Raw genomic sequence first — 13,874 nt, forward strand, 5'->3', positions numbered from 1 at the left:
GGTTTTCATTCATCACTGTGGTACTGAAACGCCTTCCACTGGCAGGCTCATTTGCCACAAACTCCTCTTTCGTTTCAAATGGCACATTCTTAGAATCTCAAGATCCATTCACAAGTGTGGCAGAACAGCTGCTTAGAACCATGGTTGTAGCTAGCCTTGGTTTACAGGGTGTGCCTTGAATGAATGCACCCCGGCATCCTGGATGAAGACAGTCACTATGAGACTGGAGAGATGGCTCAGTGGTTCAGAGCACTGGCTGCTCTTCCAGAGGACCTGGGTTCAATTCCCAGCACCCACATGGCAGCCCACAACTGTTTGTAACTCCTTTTCCAGGGAATCCAACATCCCTACAGACATACATGCAGGCAAAACAATTTACATATATCAGAATCACTATTTCCCCTCCAAAGTTTCTACTTCATGTGGTACAAAAGAGAAATTGAGAGCAATACAGTAAGACATGGAGATGCAGACAGCCAAGGCACTGACCTGGTCACGATCCCCTGCAAAACAGCAGCTCTTCATAGTGCATGAGTTGAAATAACCCTGATTGTCAAACTGGAACACGGGCAGGCGGGAGTGGATGTCATAGAGCACAGGGGGCAGGCGCCGCCGCAGGGCCAGGAGCTGGGTCCCGTTGCTGTTGAATCGCACACTCATGGCACTTTGGAGAGAGAGGTTGCCACCATAGCGCAGGAGGGAACTGGAAGGAAGGCAAAGGACAAGGATCAAGTCTGAGGCAGACGGGAAGAGCTGTAAAACACACTGAATTAGCTTCTTCAGATGCGTCCAGGCTGTCCTGCAGGGCTTACATCAGAACGTCAACCAAAGGGTATTTAAATGTAAGAGCATCTTCTATTAGAATATAATAATTATGTTAAGAACGGCTCCTTGAAGTTGGGCTGTAGTGGCACACACCTTTAATCCCAGCACTCAGAGGCAGAAGCAAGTGGATCTCTGAGTTGAGTCCAGCCTGGTCTATAGAGTGAGTTCCAGAACAGCCAGGGCTATACAGAGAAACCCTATCTCAAAATAAAAGAACAAAAAACAAAAAGCAAAAAAAACAGACCAAAACAACAACAAAAAGAATGGCTCCTTTGGGTAGGGGGAATGGTTCCTTGATTACATTAAAATAAGCTATTTAAAATGTAAGCCTTTCTTTCAACCTCCAAAGGTAAATTTTGAATAATTTTACAAGAAAAGATTATCAAGGGCAAGATGGCTGAGTGGGTAAGGGCACTTGCTGCCAAGGCTTTGGACCTGAGTTCAGACCCTGGGACTCACATGGTAAAAAGAGAACACCCCAAAGTTATACTTTGACTTCTACACACACACACACACACACACACACACACACACACACACACACACACTGGCATGCATGGCAACATATACACAAATAAATGTAAAAAATTAATAAAAAAGGTATCACAACACATCTTGAAAAAAAGGAGACATTAAAATCATTAGTTATTTGTTTTACCATGCCCAAATAGATACTTGAAAGACCCTGGAGAAGGGAGTAGTGTCTACCCCAATTGTCCAATAATGGATTTTCCTTTTTGGAGAGTAGGAGTTCAAGACAGGGTTTCTCTGTGTAGTCCTGGCTGTCCTGGAACTCACTCAGTAACCAGTCTGGCCTCAAACTCAGAGATCAGCCTGCCTCTGCCTCCTGAGTGCTGGGATTAACTAATAATGTATTTTTAAGCAATATATTTATCTTTTGTATTGTTAGAAACACAAGAATCATTAGTGTTTCTCCTGGTAATTTTCAATGACTACACAAGCATAAGAAACATTTATTTTTATTTTTAATTTGTTAAAGATGAAGCAGTAAGATGCCTGAGACCTGAGCTCAGTTCCCACGACGCATGTGGTAGAGGGAGAACTTACTTCTGCAGGACACACACACGCTAGCACACGTGTCACATACACTCACACACACAGCTAAAAAAAGTTTTGTTGGGTTGGGGATTTAGCTCAGTGGTAGAGCGCTTGCCTAGCAAGCACAAGGCCCTGGGTTTGATCCTCAGCTTAAAAAAAAAAAAAAAAAAAAAAAAAAAAAAAAAAAGTTTTGTTTTGTTTTGTTTTTTGGCAGGGGTGGGCGTAGAGGTGGGGGCTGGTGAGCACTGGCTGCTCTTCCAGAGGACCCAGGTTCAATTCTCAGTACCAACATGGCAGATCACAGCTGTCTGTAACTCCAATTCTAGGGGATCTGACACCCTCACACAAATACACATGCAGGCAAAACACCAACAGATATGAAATTAAAACAAAACAAAACTCGTATGTTTTTAAGTAACTTCTTTTGGTGACAAGGTCCTGACTTGCCTGTCTGCTCCTCAGGTCTCCACCTCCTGAGTGTCGGTATTGTAGATGAGTGCCACCACAGCAGGGCCATACATGGTGCTATGGACTGAACCTAGCTTCATGCATGCTAGGCAAACAATAAATACCAAATGAACATATCCAGCCCATATTTAGATTTTTTAAAATTTTATATTAATTTACTTTATGTATCATGCATATTTTACCTGCAAATAAGTATGTGACTCTATGTGTACCTGATGCCCATGGAGGTCATAAGAGGGCATCAGCTCCGCTGAACTGGAGTTACAGATGACTGTGAGCCACCAAGATGGTGCTGGGAATCTAACCTGAGTCCTCTGCAAAAGCAGTAAGTACTTTTATGGCTTACTGTGCCATCCCAGCTAAAGCTTTTGGGGGCAGGAGAGTGATGAAGATAGAGGAAAAGAAGATAAGCTATGGGAAGAGTCGTCCTGGAAACGTCAGTGCAGGGCTGGCTGCCAACCTACCACAGTCATAAAAACTACTGCCAACACTAGCCACATTCGTGCCTACCTCACCCTCCCAGGCAATCGTCATACCAAGGGGAGGAATGCTGTCGTGGTCCAGCTGTGTGTACAAACAAGGCTTGGATAAAATAGCCTGCAATCCTCCTGGCTGGAATGGATGGAAGGGAGAAAAGACAAAAAACCATCCCAGAATTCCAAGTACCAAGGAGAAGCCTAGAATCCCTCAAGTCCCCAAGTAATAAACCCTGCATAGAAAGAAATGATCTTATAATGTCCTGAGCACAAGCCACACTCTGGAGCCCAGGCATTTCCTTGACAGGGTGCTCTGGCCACCACAGGCATGTGCTGTTATCTAAACAGGAGTTTAAAAACAATGAGCGGCTTTCAGTCTCCAGTCAGCGTGGAGCTTGCAAAGAAACCAGCATCTGTGGAACTGAGGGTGGGTGGGGGTGAAACAAGACTCAGCAGGAACAGCCTGGCCAGCCTCACCCGCACGGCAGCAGGGTTTGCATTAGCTCAAGTCCCCGACAGGAAGCCAGGGCCTCTGCCAAACCCCGTCCACCAGTTAACAGCAATTTTCTCTGTCCATTCTAGTCAGGCCCGAAGAAGAGCCTGCCCAGCACTGGCCTGTGGGTCTATTCTATTCCCACCCGAGTTCCTTGATCAGTCCTTTGTACTTTGGTTACAGTGCAGGTGTCTGTGTCTCCTGTGACTTTTCTCCTTACTGTGCTTCTGGGTAGGAACACTCATCTCTCACAAAAAGAGGGTGCCTAAAAGTCTTCTGTAGTTAGGGCTGCTTTGTAGGAAACAAAATACGATTCCTTCCAGAAGGATGGAATGATAGCTTAACTCCAGAAAGTAAGAGAATGCAGCTGGCCATACCCAGGGAGGATAAGGAATGATCTATTTTGCCAGGAGAAAAGGCTTAACAGCAGTTTATCTTCATAGTTAGGATACAGTACTGCTCAAGATTCTACAGCTCAGGTCTAGAGTGCTCTTCCAGAGGACCTCAGTTGGTTCCCACCACACCGGTCATGGGACTCACAACCACCTGTAACTTCTACTCCAGGGGACCTACTGCCCTCTGCTGGTCCCCAGTGTACAAATACACACACACACACACACACACACACACACACACACACAGAGTTAAAAATTGATTAATCAAGTTTAAAAGATTCTATGGTTCACAGTTCCAAGTATAATACACACACACACACACACACACACACACACACACACACACATCCAGAGACCAGGCATAATGGCATACACCTATAATCCCAACATTCAGGAGACACAAATTGAAGGTTAGCATGGGCTACATGCCAAGCCCCCATTAGGGGCTAGAGAGAGGATATCTACAACTCTATTTTTATTGAAAAAATTTTTTTTGTTTATTTTTTTGGAAACAGTCTTTCTACTTAGTCCTGACTGTCCAGGAACTGACTATGTTGACCTGGCTAGCCTCGAACTCACAGACATCTGCCTGCCTCTGCCTCTACAGTGCTGGGATTAAAGGTGATTTAAACTTTTTTAAATGTAGGTTTCCATATGACCCAGCTATACCACTCTTGGGCACATACCCAAAGGACTCTACTACAAAGATATGTACATCCATGTTCATTATTGCTCTATTCACAATAACTGGGAAATGGAATCAGTTTGGATGTCCATCAATACACAATGGAATTTTATTCAGCTGTACAGGAAACTGAAATTATGAAATTTCCAGGTAAATGTATGAAACTAGAAAACATTATTCTGAGTATGGTAACCCAGGCCTCCCACATGTTCTCTACCACATACATCCTAGCTTTCAATTTTTAGATGTGTGTTTAATTTGAAATTTCTATAGAGGCCAGTAAGATAAAAGGGCTCAGATTAGGGGCAGGAGGGACTTAAGGCAGCAGAGTGGGGTTGGGTAGTCATGGTAGCAGTAGTAGAACACAAGTGACATGAGTACTGGGAGGGGTACAGGGGGTACAAAGGTTTAAGTGGGGTAGGGAGGTAGAGGAGAGGAGGTGGGGAGGGGGAAAGTTAACTAAAACCAAGGACGTTTTAAAAAGCCATATGGAGAGCTAGAGAGATGGTTCAGCAGGTAAGGTACTTGCCACCCAGCCTGACAACTCCAGACCCATCCCCAGACTGACACGGCAGGAGAGAATCAACTCCCAAAAGCTGTCCTCTGACACCACATTCACACTGTGGTGTGTGTACTCACACACGTGTGTACACACACATGTGTATATTGTGGGGGTTGTTTGTTTTTTGAGACAAGGTTTCTCTGTGTTAACTCTGGAGTCTATTCTGGAACTCACTCTGTAGACCAGGCTGGCCTCCAACTCACAGAGTGCTGGGATTAAAGGTGTGTGCCACCACTGCCCCAATAAAAATTTTAAATTTAGAAAATTAGCTTACTTTAGTAAGCTAATTTTAAAAAAATTAAAGGAAAAAAGTTTGAACTCAGGTCCCCTGCATTGGTGGATAATGCTTGCTTTCAGATTATTAGATAAAAATCCAATCCCTCCATGGGATACTTCCCTATGAGTTATTGATTGGGGAAGCCCTCAAAGAATACACACTATCATCATTGCTCTTGGTTGCCCACCAGAGCTAGATGGTAAGGTCCTATTGCTGAAAACATTACAGTCTGTGGCAGGACACAGAAATCAAGCTCGAACTGAAGTGGAAACTCCCTCTCTACTGGCTAGCTTTCACGGTGCTGCAAGATGCTATGCAGGCTACTGGGGGAGAAAAGCCATCCAAGTGTCTTACCCAGCAGGCGACCCCACATGTTATGCTACAATACCATCCTCCCAGGCAAGATGTACCCGCTGTGTAATAGGGGACTGCTATGGGAGTGACCAACACACTGCTATTGAATTTGAGGCCTGCACTCACAGGAGACCCCAGCCCCGGGAAACTGTAAACTTGGTCAAAGGATTATGGCTGGGAAGGCCTAGGCTCTAGGGAGGAACACACTACTATTGCTTGCTAAGTGGATATGTCGCCAAATGGCCTGTCAAATATTTATGATTATTGTATTTTCTCTCTTTTCTATGTGTTTGCAGGTGTATGGGTACTTGAATGTGGGAATCGGTTCTCCTTCTACCACGTGGGTCCTGGGGACTGAACTCAGAGCATCAGGCTTTGTGGCAAGTGACTTTAGCCACTGAACCATCTCGCCAGACCTAAATATTTATGTTTATACCCATAGGTGAGTACCGCTCAAGGCGTGGTCAGAGAAGCTTTTAGAGTGGGTAGCAGTTAATGCAGAAACTCGTAACTGGTGGGTGACTGCTGAGTGCTCAGCCCTAAATAGGGCATGCCTACCATCCACAAGGCTCAGGAACACTGTTGGAGAGGTGATGAAAACAATTCAGGGACCAGAGGGTAGGAAACAGTGCTCTGAAGTGCTCTTCGGAGCATGACATGGCCAGTGCTCTGAACTCACAACAGCTGTGACGACCCGCGTAAGACTGAGCCTGTCACATTCAGTCATGAGCTCTACCCTGGGCTGAGAAGCTACCCGTAGTTACTAGCAGGAGACACCGTCTCCAGAGTGTGGCCACTGGTGAGTTGCCCACACCCAGGCTCATGGATGCAACTTTAATTGAACTCATGACTTTAATCCCAGCACTTGGGCAGGGATGAGGGATCTCTGTGAGTTCGAGGCTAGCCTGGTTACATGGACAGCTCTGGACATCCAGGGTTACACTGTCAGACTCTGTCTGAAAACCAAGAAAAAGAAAACAGGAGGGGGGCTTGCTGGGGTGAAAGGGTTTGGTGGCAGTGGGAGGGAAGTCAGAGAGGACAGTGGAGGACTGAATATGATCAAGATACATTATATACACATATGAAATTGTCAAAGAATAAAGAAATGTTTTTTAATGTAGACTTCTCAGAAACACGGTTCTATTTTGGAATGGGGCTGGGCAAGATGGACAGAGATTACCAGAGTCTCAATGAAATGCAAACCAAACAATATGGAAAATTTTACAGCCTCTTGTCTATTACCAGAAAATTCCTTTTGAGATCACAGTACCACTCGACCAACAATATCTGCAATGTCTGTTTCTACCCCACCCTCCATTCTTAATATATTCCCTGAAAAAGAAAATGTTCATTCCTCTATGAGGACTGAGTGATTTTCTTTTTTGTTGTTTTTTGAGATAGGGTTTCCTCTGTGTAGCCCTGGTCGTCCTGAAACTCACTTTGTAGACCAGGCTGGTGTCAAATTCATGTAGATCTGCTTGTCTCTGCCTCCTAGAGTGCTGGGACTAAAGGCTGGGACCATCACACCCAGCAAGAACTGAGTAATTTTATAGAAGACTGCCTCAGGGCTTGAGAGATGGCTCAGGGCTAGAGAGATAGCTCAAAGGTTAAGAGCAATGGTTGCTCTTCCAGAGGTCCTGAGTTCAATTCCCAGCAACCACATGGTAACTCACAACCATCTATGATGAGATCTGGTGCCCTCTCCTTGCTCTCAGAAAGCCATCTTTTTTTTTTTTTTTTTAATTAAAAACAAGGTTTCTCTATGTAGCCCTGGCTGTCCTGAAACTCACTGTGTAGACCACGCTGGCCTCAAACTCACAGAAATCTGCCTGCCTCTGTACTCTGCCCCACCCCAAAGTGCTAGAATTAAAGTTGTGTATGTATCACCACTGCCCAGCTCCAACCACCAAGACAAAGCTGCCATCAAATCTACTGCTGCTGCTGCTGCTGCTGCTGCACGCCCACATGTGAGTGGTCTCTTGAAGCACTGGTCAACACATTAAAGTGAGTCAACTGAAAACATCCCTAAAGGAAGAATAAAAGGTTATTTCCACAGTATTTTCAGGTACAGGAAGAAAACACTCAGCTGGACCTCTTTATGGCTCTAGCAGGATAAAAACACTTGGCCAAGGCCTTGGAAGAGAAAAGAAAACAGGCCAAGGAAGTGATCAGGAACATCATGTCTAGCTCAATATGAGTATCTTAGTCGGTGCTCTACTGCTGTGAAGAGACGCCATGACCATGGCAAGTCTGTAAGGAAAGCATTTAAATGGGCCGTGCTTACAGTTTCAGAGCTTTAGTCTATTGTCATCGTGGCAGGGAGCATGGCAGGGAGCATGGGGGCATGCAGGCAGGCACAATGCTGGAGAAGGAGCTGAGAGTTCTATATCTGGATCCATAGGCAGCAGGAAGAAAGAGAGCCACTGGGCCTGGCTTGGGCTTTTGAAAACCTCAAAGGCCACCTCCAGTGACACACTTCCTCCAACAAGGCCACACCTCCTAATTTTTTTCAAATAGTGCCACTCCCTGGTGACCAAGCATTCAAATCTATGAGCCCATCGCAGGGGAGGGGGGGACACGGGGAATGGGACAGGGACAAATAGGGACTTCTTGTTCTAACCACCACAATGGAGAACTGAAAAAGCTTCCAAGCGCAGACCCCACAAACTACCTTACCATAAATCCATGACTAAGTAACTCATCTGATGCCGCCTGACGATGCCAACAAGATTCCCAACACACCGGCACCAGTTTCCCCAGCATGCTATGTCTGGGCCAAGGCACTGCTATTACAACTCAGCCATCAGAGCTGGTTCATGTTGCAAGCAGAGAGGTAGAAGTCAAGTCAACAACAGGGATAAAATCTCTCCATATGAGTTTCTGCTTTAGGATGACCTATATGGAACCTGGACCATTTTGTAATATCTATAATTCAACACATAGAATACAAAGAATCCTAGAGACACAAGAAATACGTATAATATCCATTTAACTCTGTTTAGTAACCGGATAAACGTTAACTGTGTCTTTTATATGAGCTGGGAGGGAAGCAAAGAGCCTGTCACTCCCTTCCCCCTCCCCCCTCTTTGTCCTTTGCCACCAGCTCTCCTGTCCACAACTGGCTTTACACACACCCTTCCGCCTCTTCTCTCGCTCCACTTCCCACACTGGCCTCACGTTCCTAGACTCAAACATCAAGCTCCTGACCACAAGATACTTTTGTTTTTCCAAAATAGTCTCACCCTTAGTCCCAAGAATGAAACCTCCCTGAGGGGGAACAGGCCTGAACAACTAGCCTGAGAAAAATCACATCATAATCTTCGATCTGTGACTGAATAAATTTATTGTCCCCAATGATTCTCCATGAGTTTGAGTTCATGTTTTTAACATCCAGAAATTTAAATTTTACTGAAGGAGTTAATTACATTTCTGACAGCTATCTCTGCATAATCACATGGAATACCTAGCCCATACGGTAGATTATATGGATGTGTATGTGTGTATATTTTTTAAAAAATTTGAGACAGGGCCGGGCAGAGGTGGCGCACGCCTTTAATCCCAGCACTCGGGAGGCAGAGCCAGGCGGATCTTTGTGAGTTCGAGGCCAGCCTGGGCTACCAAGTGAGTTCCAAGAAAGGCACAAAGCTACACAGAGAAACCCTGTCTCGAAAAACCAAAAAAAAAAAAATTTGAGACAGGATTTCTCTATGTAATCCTGGCTGCCCTGGAACTTGCCATTGAGACCGTTCAACACGGACCTCTCTAAGTAACCACAGACACCTTCCACGGTTGCAAAAAAGCCAAGTTGCTAAAATTGCTTATAGAGTATTTACTTAAAAACAGCAGCTCATAGGTCTCTCTAGACCAGAATTTCTCAAACCATGGGTCGAGACCCCTTTGGCAAACCTCTAGCTCCAAAAATATTTACATTATGATTCATAGCAGTAGCAAAATTAGAGTAATGAAGTAGCAACAAAAATAATTTTATGGCTGGGGTCACCACGACATGAACTGTATTAAAGGGTCACAGCATTCAGAAGGTTGAGAACCACTGCTCTAGACCAACAATTCAACCTCTGTGTACAACTTTCATTAAAGAGTGCTTTAAGTAGCAACCAGGTGATCCTGATATTTGATAATCATGAGGTCAGGAGGATATGCCAGCCTGGAGTCCACCAATGAGCAAAATTAGTTTCACAGCGCCACCTTGTGACAAAGCTAGAAAGCAATTTTACTAGAATACCTGGTGGTCTTTTGCCTAACTGCCAGTGAAGGTCAGTAACAGTCAAAGCCCAACAAAAAGGTTTGCACCCCGCCCTAAGGACTTAGTCCTTACATTCAGGACTCTGGTCCACACTGTTATACTTTGAAAATACAGACCAGAGGCTGGACAGGCAGAGATAAGAATATTAGACTAGTCTTAATCCCACCCCAGCCCTAAAAAAAGAAACTGAAAACAAACTGTTTAGGGATGAGCATAGCACTATGCATTCATTCAACATTTACCAGGTTCCCATAATATCCCAAGTTCTATGCTATGCACTAGAGATTAAACATGTTCCCGTCCTTTAAAAATCACAAAAAAGTACAAGAACTATCGAGCAGGTTAACGTGCCCCTTTCTGGGAAGTAATCCTCCACCCTGGAAAGGACAGCAAAGAAACTGGTTCACTGAAGATAAAACAGTCACCTAGTAACCAGCGACAGCAAAAGAATGTAGCAGACCTTAAGTACTCTACAGACTTTGAATAAAGAAATCCCTTCCCCTCACAGTAAGGGAACTTGACCTACTAGATACATACTTCGTGGCAACACCATGGTGGCTGCTGAGAACACAATGAGGGAGCTTGTAAGGATACACTAGGGAGGTCTGGTGAGGGAGCTTTCCCTGAGGAGGAAGACTTGATCTTTGGTAACTAGGGACTAAATGGATAAAGAACAATCCAGAAGAAAGGAGAGCAGTGTGTGGCAAGACGATTGTAATTCTAGCACTTGGGAGGCTGGGGCAGGAGGACCATGAATTCCAGGCAAGTCTGGGCTACAAAACGAGACCCTGTAACAAAAATCACTAAGGGAGTGAAGGAGAGCACTGGCTGCTTTTACAGAGGACCGGAGTTTGATTTCCAGCACCCACACAGTTGTTCACAACCCCCGATGCCCACTTCTGGCCTCTACAGGCACCAGCCATGTATATGATGTACATGCAGACAAAATAAACATGCCTATAAAACAAAATTTTTAAAAAATCAAAAAGCCCCCCCCCCCTTTCTGGAAAACACCAAATGGCGGATGGGGGGGGGGCAGGCAGGATTAGGAGGCTGCGGCAGCTTCCGCAGAGGATTCGGCAGAGGTCTTAGGGGCTGTGGTCAAGGCCACAAGGCTCGTGGAGTTAAAGCTGAAGACAAGGAGTGGATCCCTGTCACCAAGCTGGGTCGCCTGGTCAAGGACATGAAGATCAAGTCCCTGGAGGAGATCTACCTGTTCTCCCTGCCCATTAAGGGATCAGAGATTATTGATTTTTTTCCCCCCGGGCACATCCTTAAAGGAGGAGGTTCTAAAGATCATGCCTGGTCAAGGCTTTTGTCGCTATTGGGGACTACAATCAATGGTCATGTTGGTCTTGGTGTTAAGAGCTCCAAGGAGGTAGCCACTGCCATCACAGGGCCATCATCTTGGCCAAGCCTTCCACTGTCCCTGTGCAAAGAAAGAGGCTACTGGGGGAACAGGATTGGCAAGGCTCACACTGTTCCATGCAAAGTGACAGGCCACTGTGGCTCTGTGTTGATGTGTCTCATTCCTGCCCCCAGAGGCACTGGCATCATCTCTGCTCCTGTGCCCAAGAAGCTGCTGCTTATGGTAGTGATGACTGTTACACATCAGCCAGGGGCTGCACTGCCACCCTGGACAACTTGCCAAGGCCACCTGTGATGCCATCTCTAAGACCTACAGCTACCTGACCCCCGACCTCTGGAAAGAGACAGTGTTCACCAAGTCTCCTTATCAGGAATTCACTGACCATCTTGTGAAAGTCCACACCAGAGTCTCTGTTCAGAGGACACAGGCTCCAGCTGTGACCACCACATAAGGGCTTTCATACAAGAAAAGTCAAAGTGAATTAAGTCTGTTAAAAACATTTATATTTTTATAGCATCCTACACAATACACATTCTGGGGATATGTATATGAACAAAGATAATCCAAGCAAGGTGTAAGAGAACAGCAAAAATGATGTTTAAGGCTCTGCACTAGACACAACAGGCCAAGAGCCAGTGCAGACAGCATGGACGGAAAGAAGGTGACGGCGGCTGGGAGATGGAGAAAGGGTCCTGAACTCAGGAGGTCCCGGGCCTAACAAGGATGGGTAAAGACAGGAAACTTAGACAGGACTCTAGGATTTCACCCCGAACAATTGTAAGAACGGGACAGCATTAATCAAGCAAAGAAGAACGGACTGCAGTGCTGGGGGAGGAAGCAGGCTTTGAGCGAGCGTTCCAGTGGATGGAACACTTACATAAGGGCTGTATGGTAAAGATGAGTGGGAGAGGAGAAGGATGGCTAAACCAGGCATGGCGGCTCACTCGCGTAACCCTAGCACTTGGAAGGCTGGCGCAGCAGGGGGACTGCCAGAAATTAAGGCTATTTTGGGCTCCACAGTGAGACCTTGTCTTAAAATACAAAGAAAATTTAAAAAGGGAAGAGGGCAGGGGAGGGGTGGAGAAGGACGGAGGCACTTACTAGCTGACCTCTGACAAGCCAATGGCTCTGACAACCACTCCAGTGAGGCCTGGTTTTCTGCTGGAGTTCCCTACTATGTCATCTAAACTTCTGGGGCCTTCTGATTCTGTTCTCTGTACCTTCAAGTCAGCTCTCCATAGGGCTAATGAGGTTGTTACAAGCACTGGCCTCACAGGGAACAGGGTAAATACTCCTAGAAGCAAGGGTTAAGTAGCCTTGGGTTATTTTTCTTTTCTGTTTCTCTTCCCTTTCCTTTTTATCTTTTGAATGGAGAAGTACTTCACTTGGTTTCTTTTGCTTGCTTCTGTAATATAATACAGTACATTTACTCAGCAGATACCGAGGAAAACAGTATTCAGAACACAGTTTAAAAGGCTGTATGGAGGTGAACGATCAGACTTAGCCAGCTGTCCTAAGTCAGACAGAGACCTCCATTTTCATGTAGGATCGCTGCCTTCTGCAGACAAAAGACATTTTCTCCTTTGTCTACATGGTTGGTTTTGCAGCTTCCATTTTGGATTCATTTTTATCAAACTTATTTTATGATACAACATAAACTAGGGATGTACCTCACTGGTAGAGTGTTTACCAAATGTGAGGCGCCAGGGTTTGATCCTCTGTGCCACACACCTACACACAACAATGAACACAGCATAACGCAGTCAGTATCCTACCCCGGGGTGACCTGTCTGACACCTGTAGTCCGCTCGTCCGTAAACACCACACAGATGCAGTCACAGAGGACAGGCTTCTTTGTGGCTGAGCTGTTGTCCTCTTTCACTCGGAATTATAACCATGAGCTCATCCACATCAGTGTGAGTATCAACAGTCTTTCCTTTCACGGTATGGCCAGGGTTTCAGTATATAACCATGAGCTCATCCACATCAGTGTATCAACAGTCTTTCCTTTCACGGTATGGCCAGGGTTTCAGTATATAACCATGAGCTCATCCACATCAGTGTGAGTATCAACAGTCTTTCCTTTCACGGTATGGCCAGGGTTTCAGTATATAACCATGAGCTCATCCACATCAGTGTATCAACAGTCTTTCCTTTCACGGTATGGCCAGGGTTTCAGTATATAACCATGAGCTCATCCACATCAGTGTGCGTATCAACAGTCTCCTTTCACAGTATGGCCAGGGTTTTAGTACATGGCCACCACACATTTTGCTTGCCCACTTTCCTGCAGTGGCCATTTAGGCTTGTTCCTACTTTTGGCTGCTATGAACAAAGCAGCTGGGAATATTCTCACATTTATCTTTGGTGGAAACACATAATCATATCCCTTAGGTAGATCTAAGAGCGAGGCTGCTGAGTCCTATGGTTAGCCTCGGTAGACATTCACAGTTTGCCCTGACAGTTGTACCTATTCAGATTGGCCCAAATTATGATGGCTTCCTAAGTTCCACAGCATTGTTCGTACTACCAATCTTTTTCCACTGTAATCATTGTGAGCATTTCCAGTCACCTGCAAAGCTTTAACCTTTAACTTTTCTTCTTTCCTTTTCTAACAGTCTCATTAACTCAGGCTGGCCTTGAACCT

General features: G+C 45.4%; 1 protein-coding gene and 1 non-coding gene across 4 annotated transcripts in view; both read right to left on the reverse strand.

The window, feature by feature from the left end:
* The window catches only part of Dcaf5 (DDB1 and CUL4 associated factor 5), a 101,296-nt gene that overhangs the window by 39,749 nt on the left and 47,673 nt on the right, over positions 1 to 13,874 (reverse strand). For all 3 annotated transcript variants that reach the window (XM_059279658.1, XM_059279657.1, XM_059279659.1), the window contains exon 6: positions 490 to 703. In XM_059279658.1, the coding sequence (XP_059135641.1) occupies positions 490 to 703 (214 nt within the window). The remainder of the gene's footprint in view (positions 1 to 489; positions 704 to 13,874) is intronic.
* On the reverse strand, positions 12,703 to 12,842 carry LOC131924805 (small Cajal body-specific RNA 3). The gene has a single exon (XR_009383064.1). It is a non-coding gene; the product is annotated as a small Cajal body-specific RNA 3 (non-coding RNA).

This window comes from Peromyscus eremicus, chromosome 14 (assembly GCF_949786415.1).
Source record: "Peromyscus eremicus chromosome 14, PerEre_H2_v1, whole genome shotgun sequence".
NCBI classification, from domain to species: Eukaryota; Metazoa; Chordata; class Mammalia; order Rodentia; family Cricetidae; genus Peromyscus; species Peromyscus eremicus.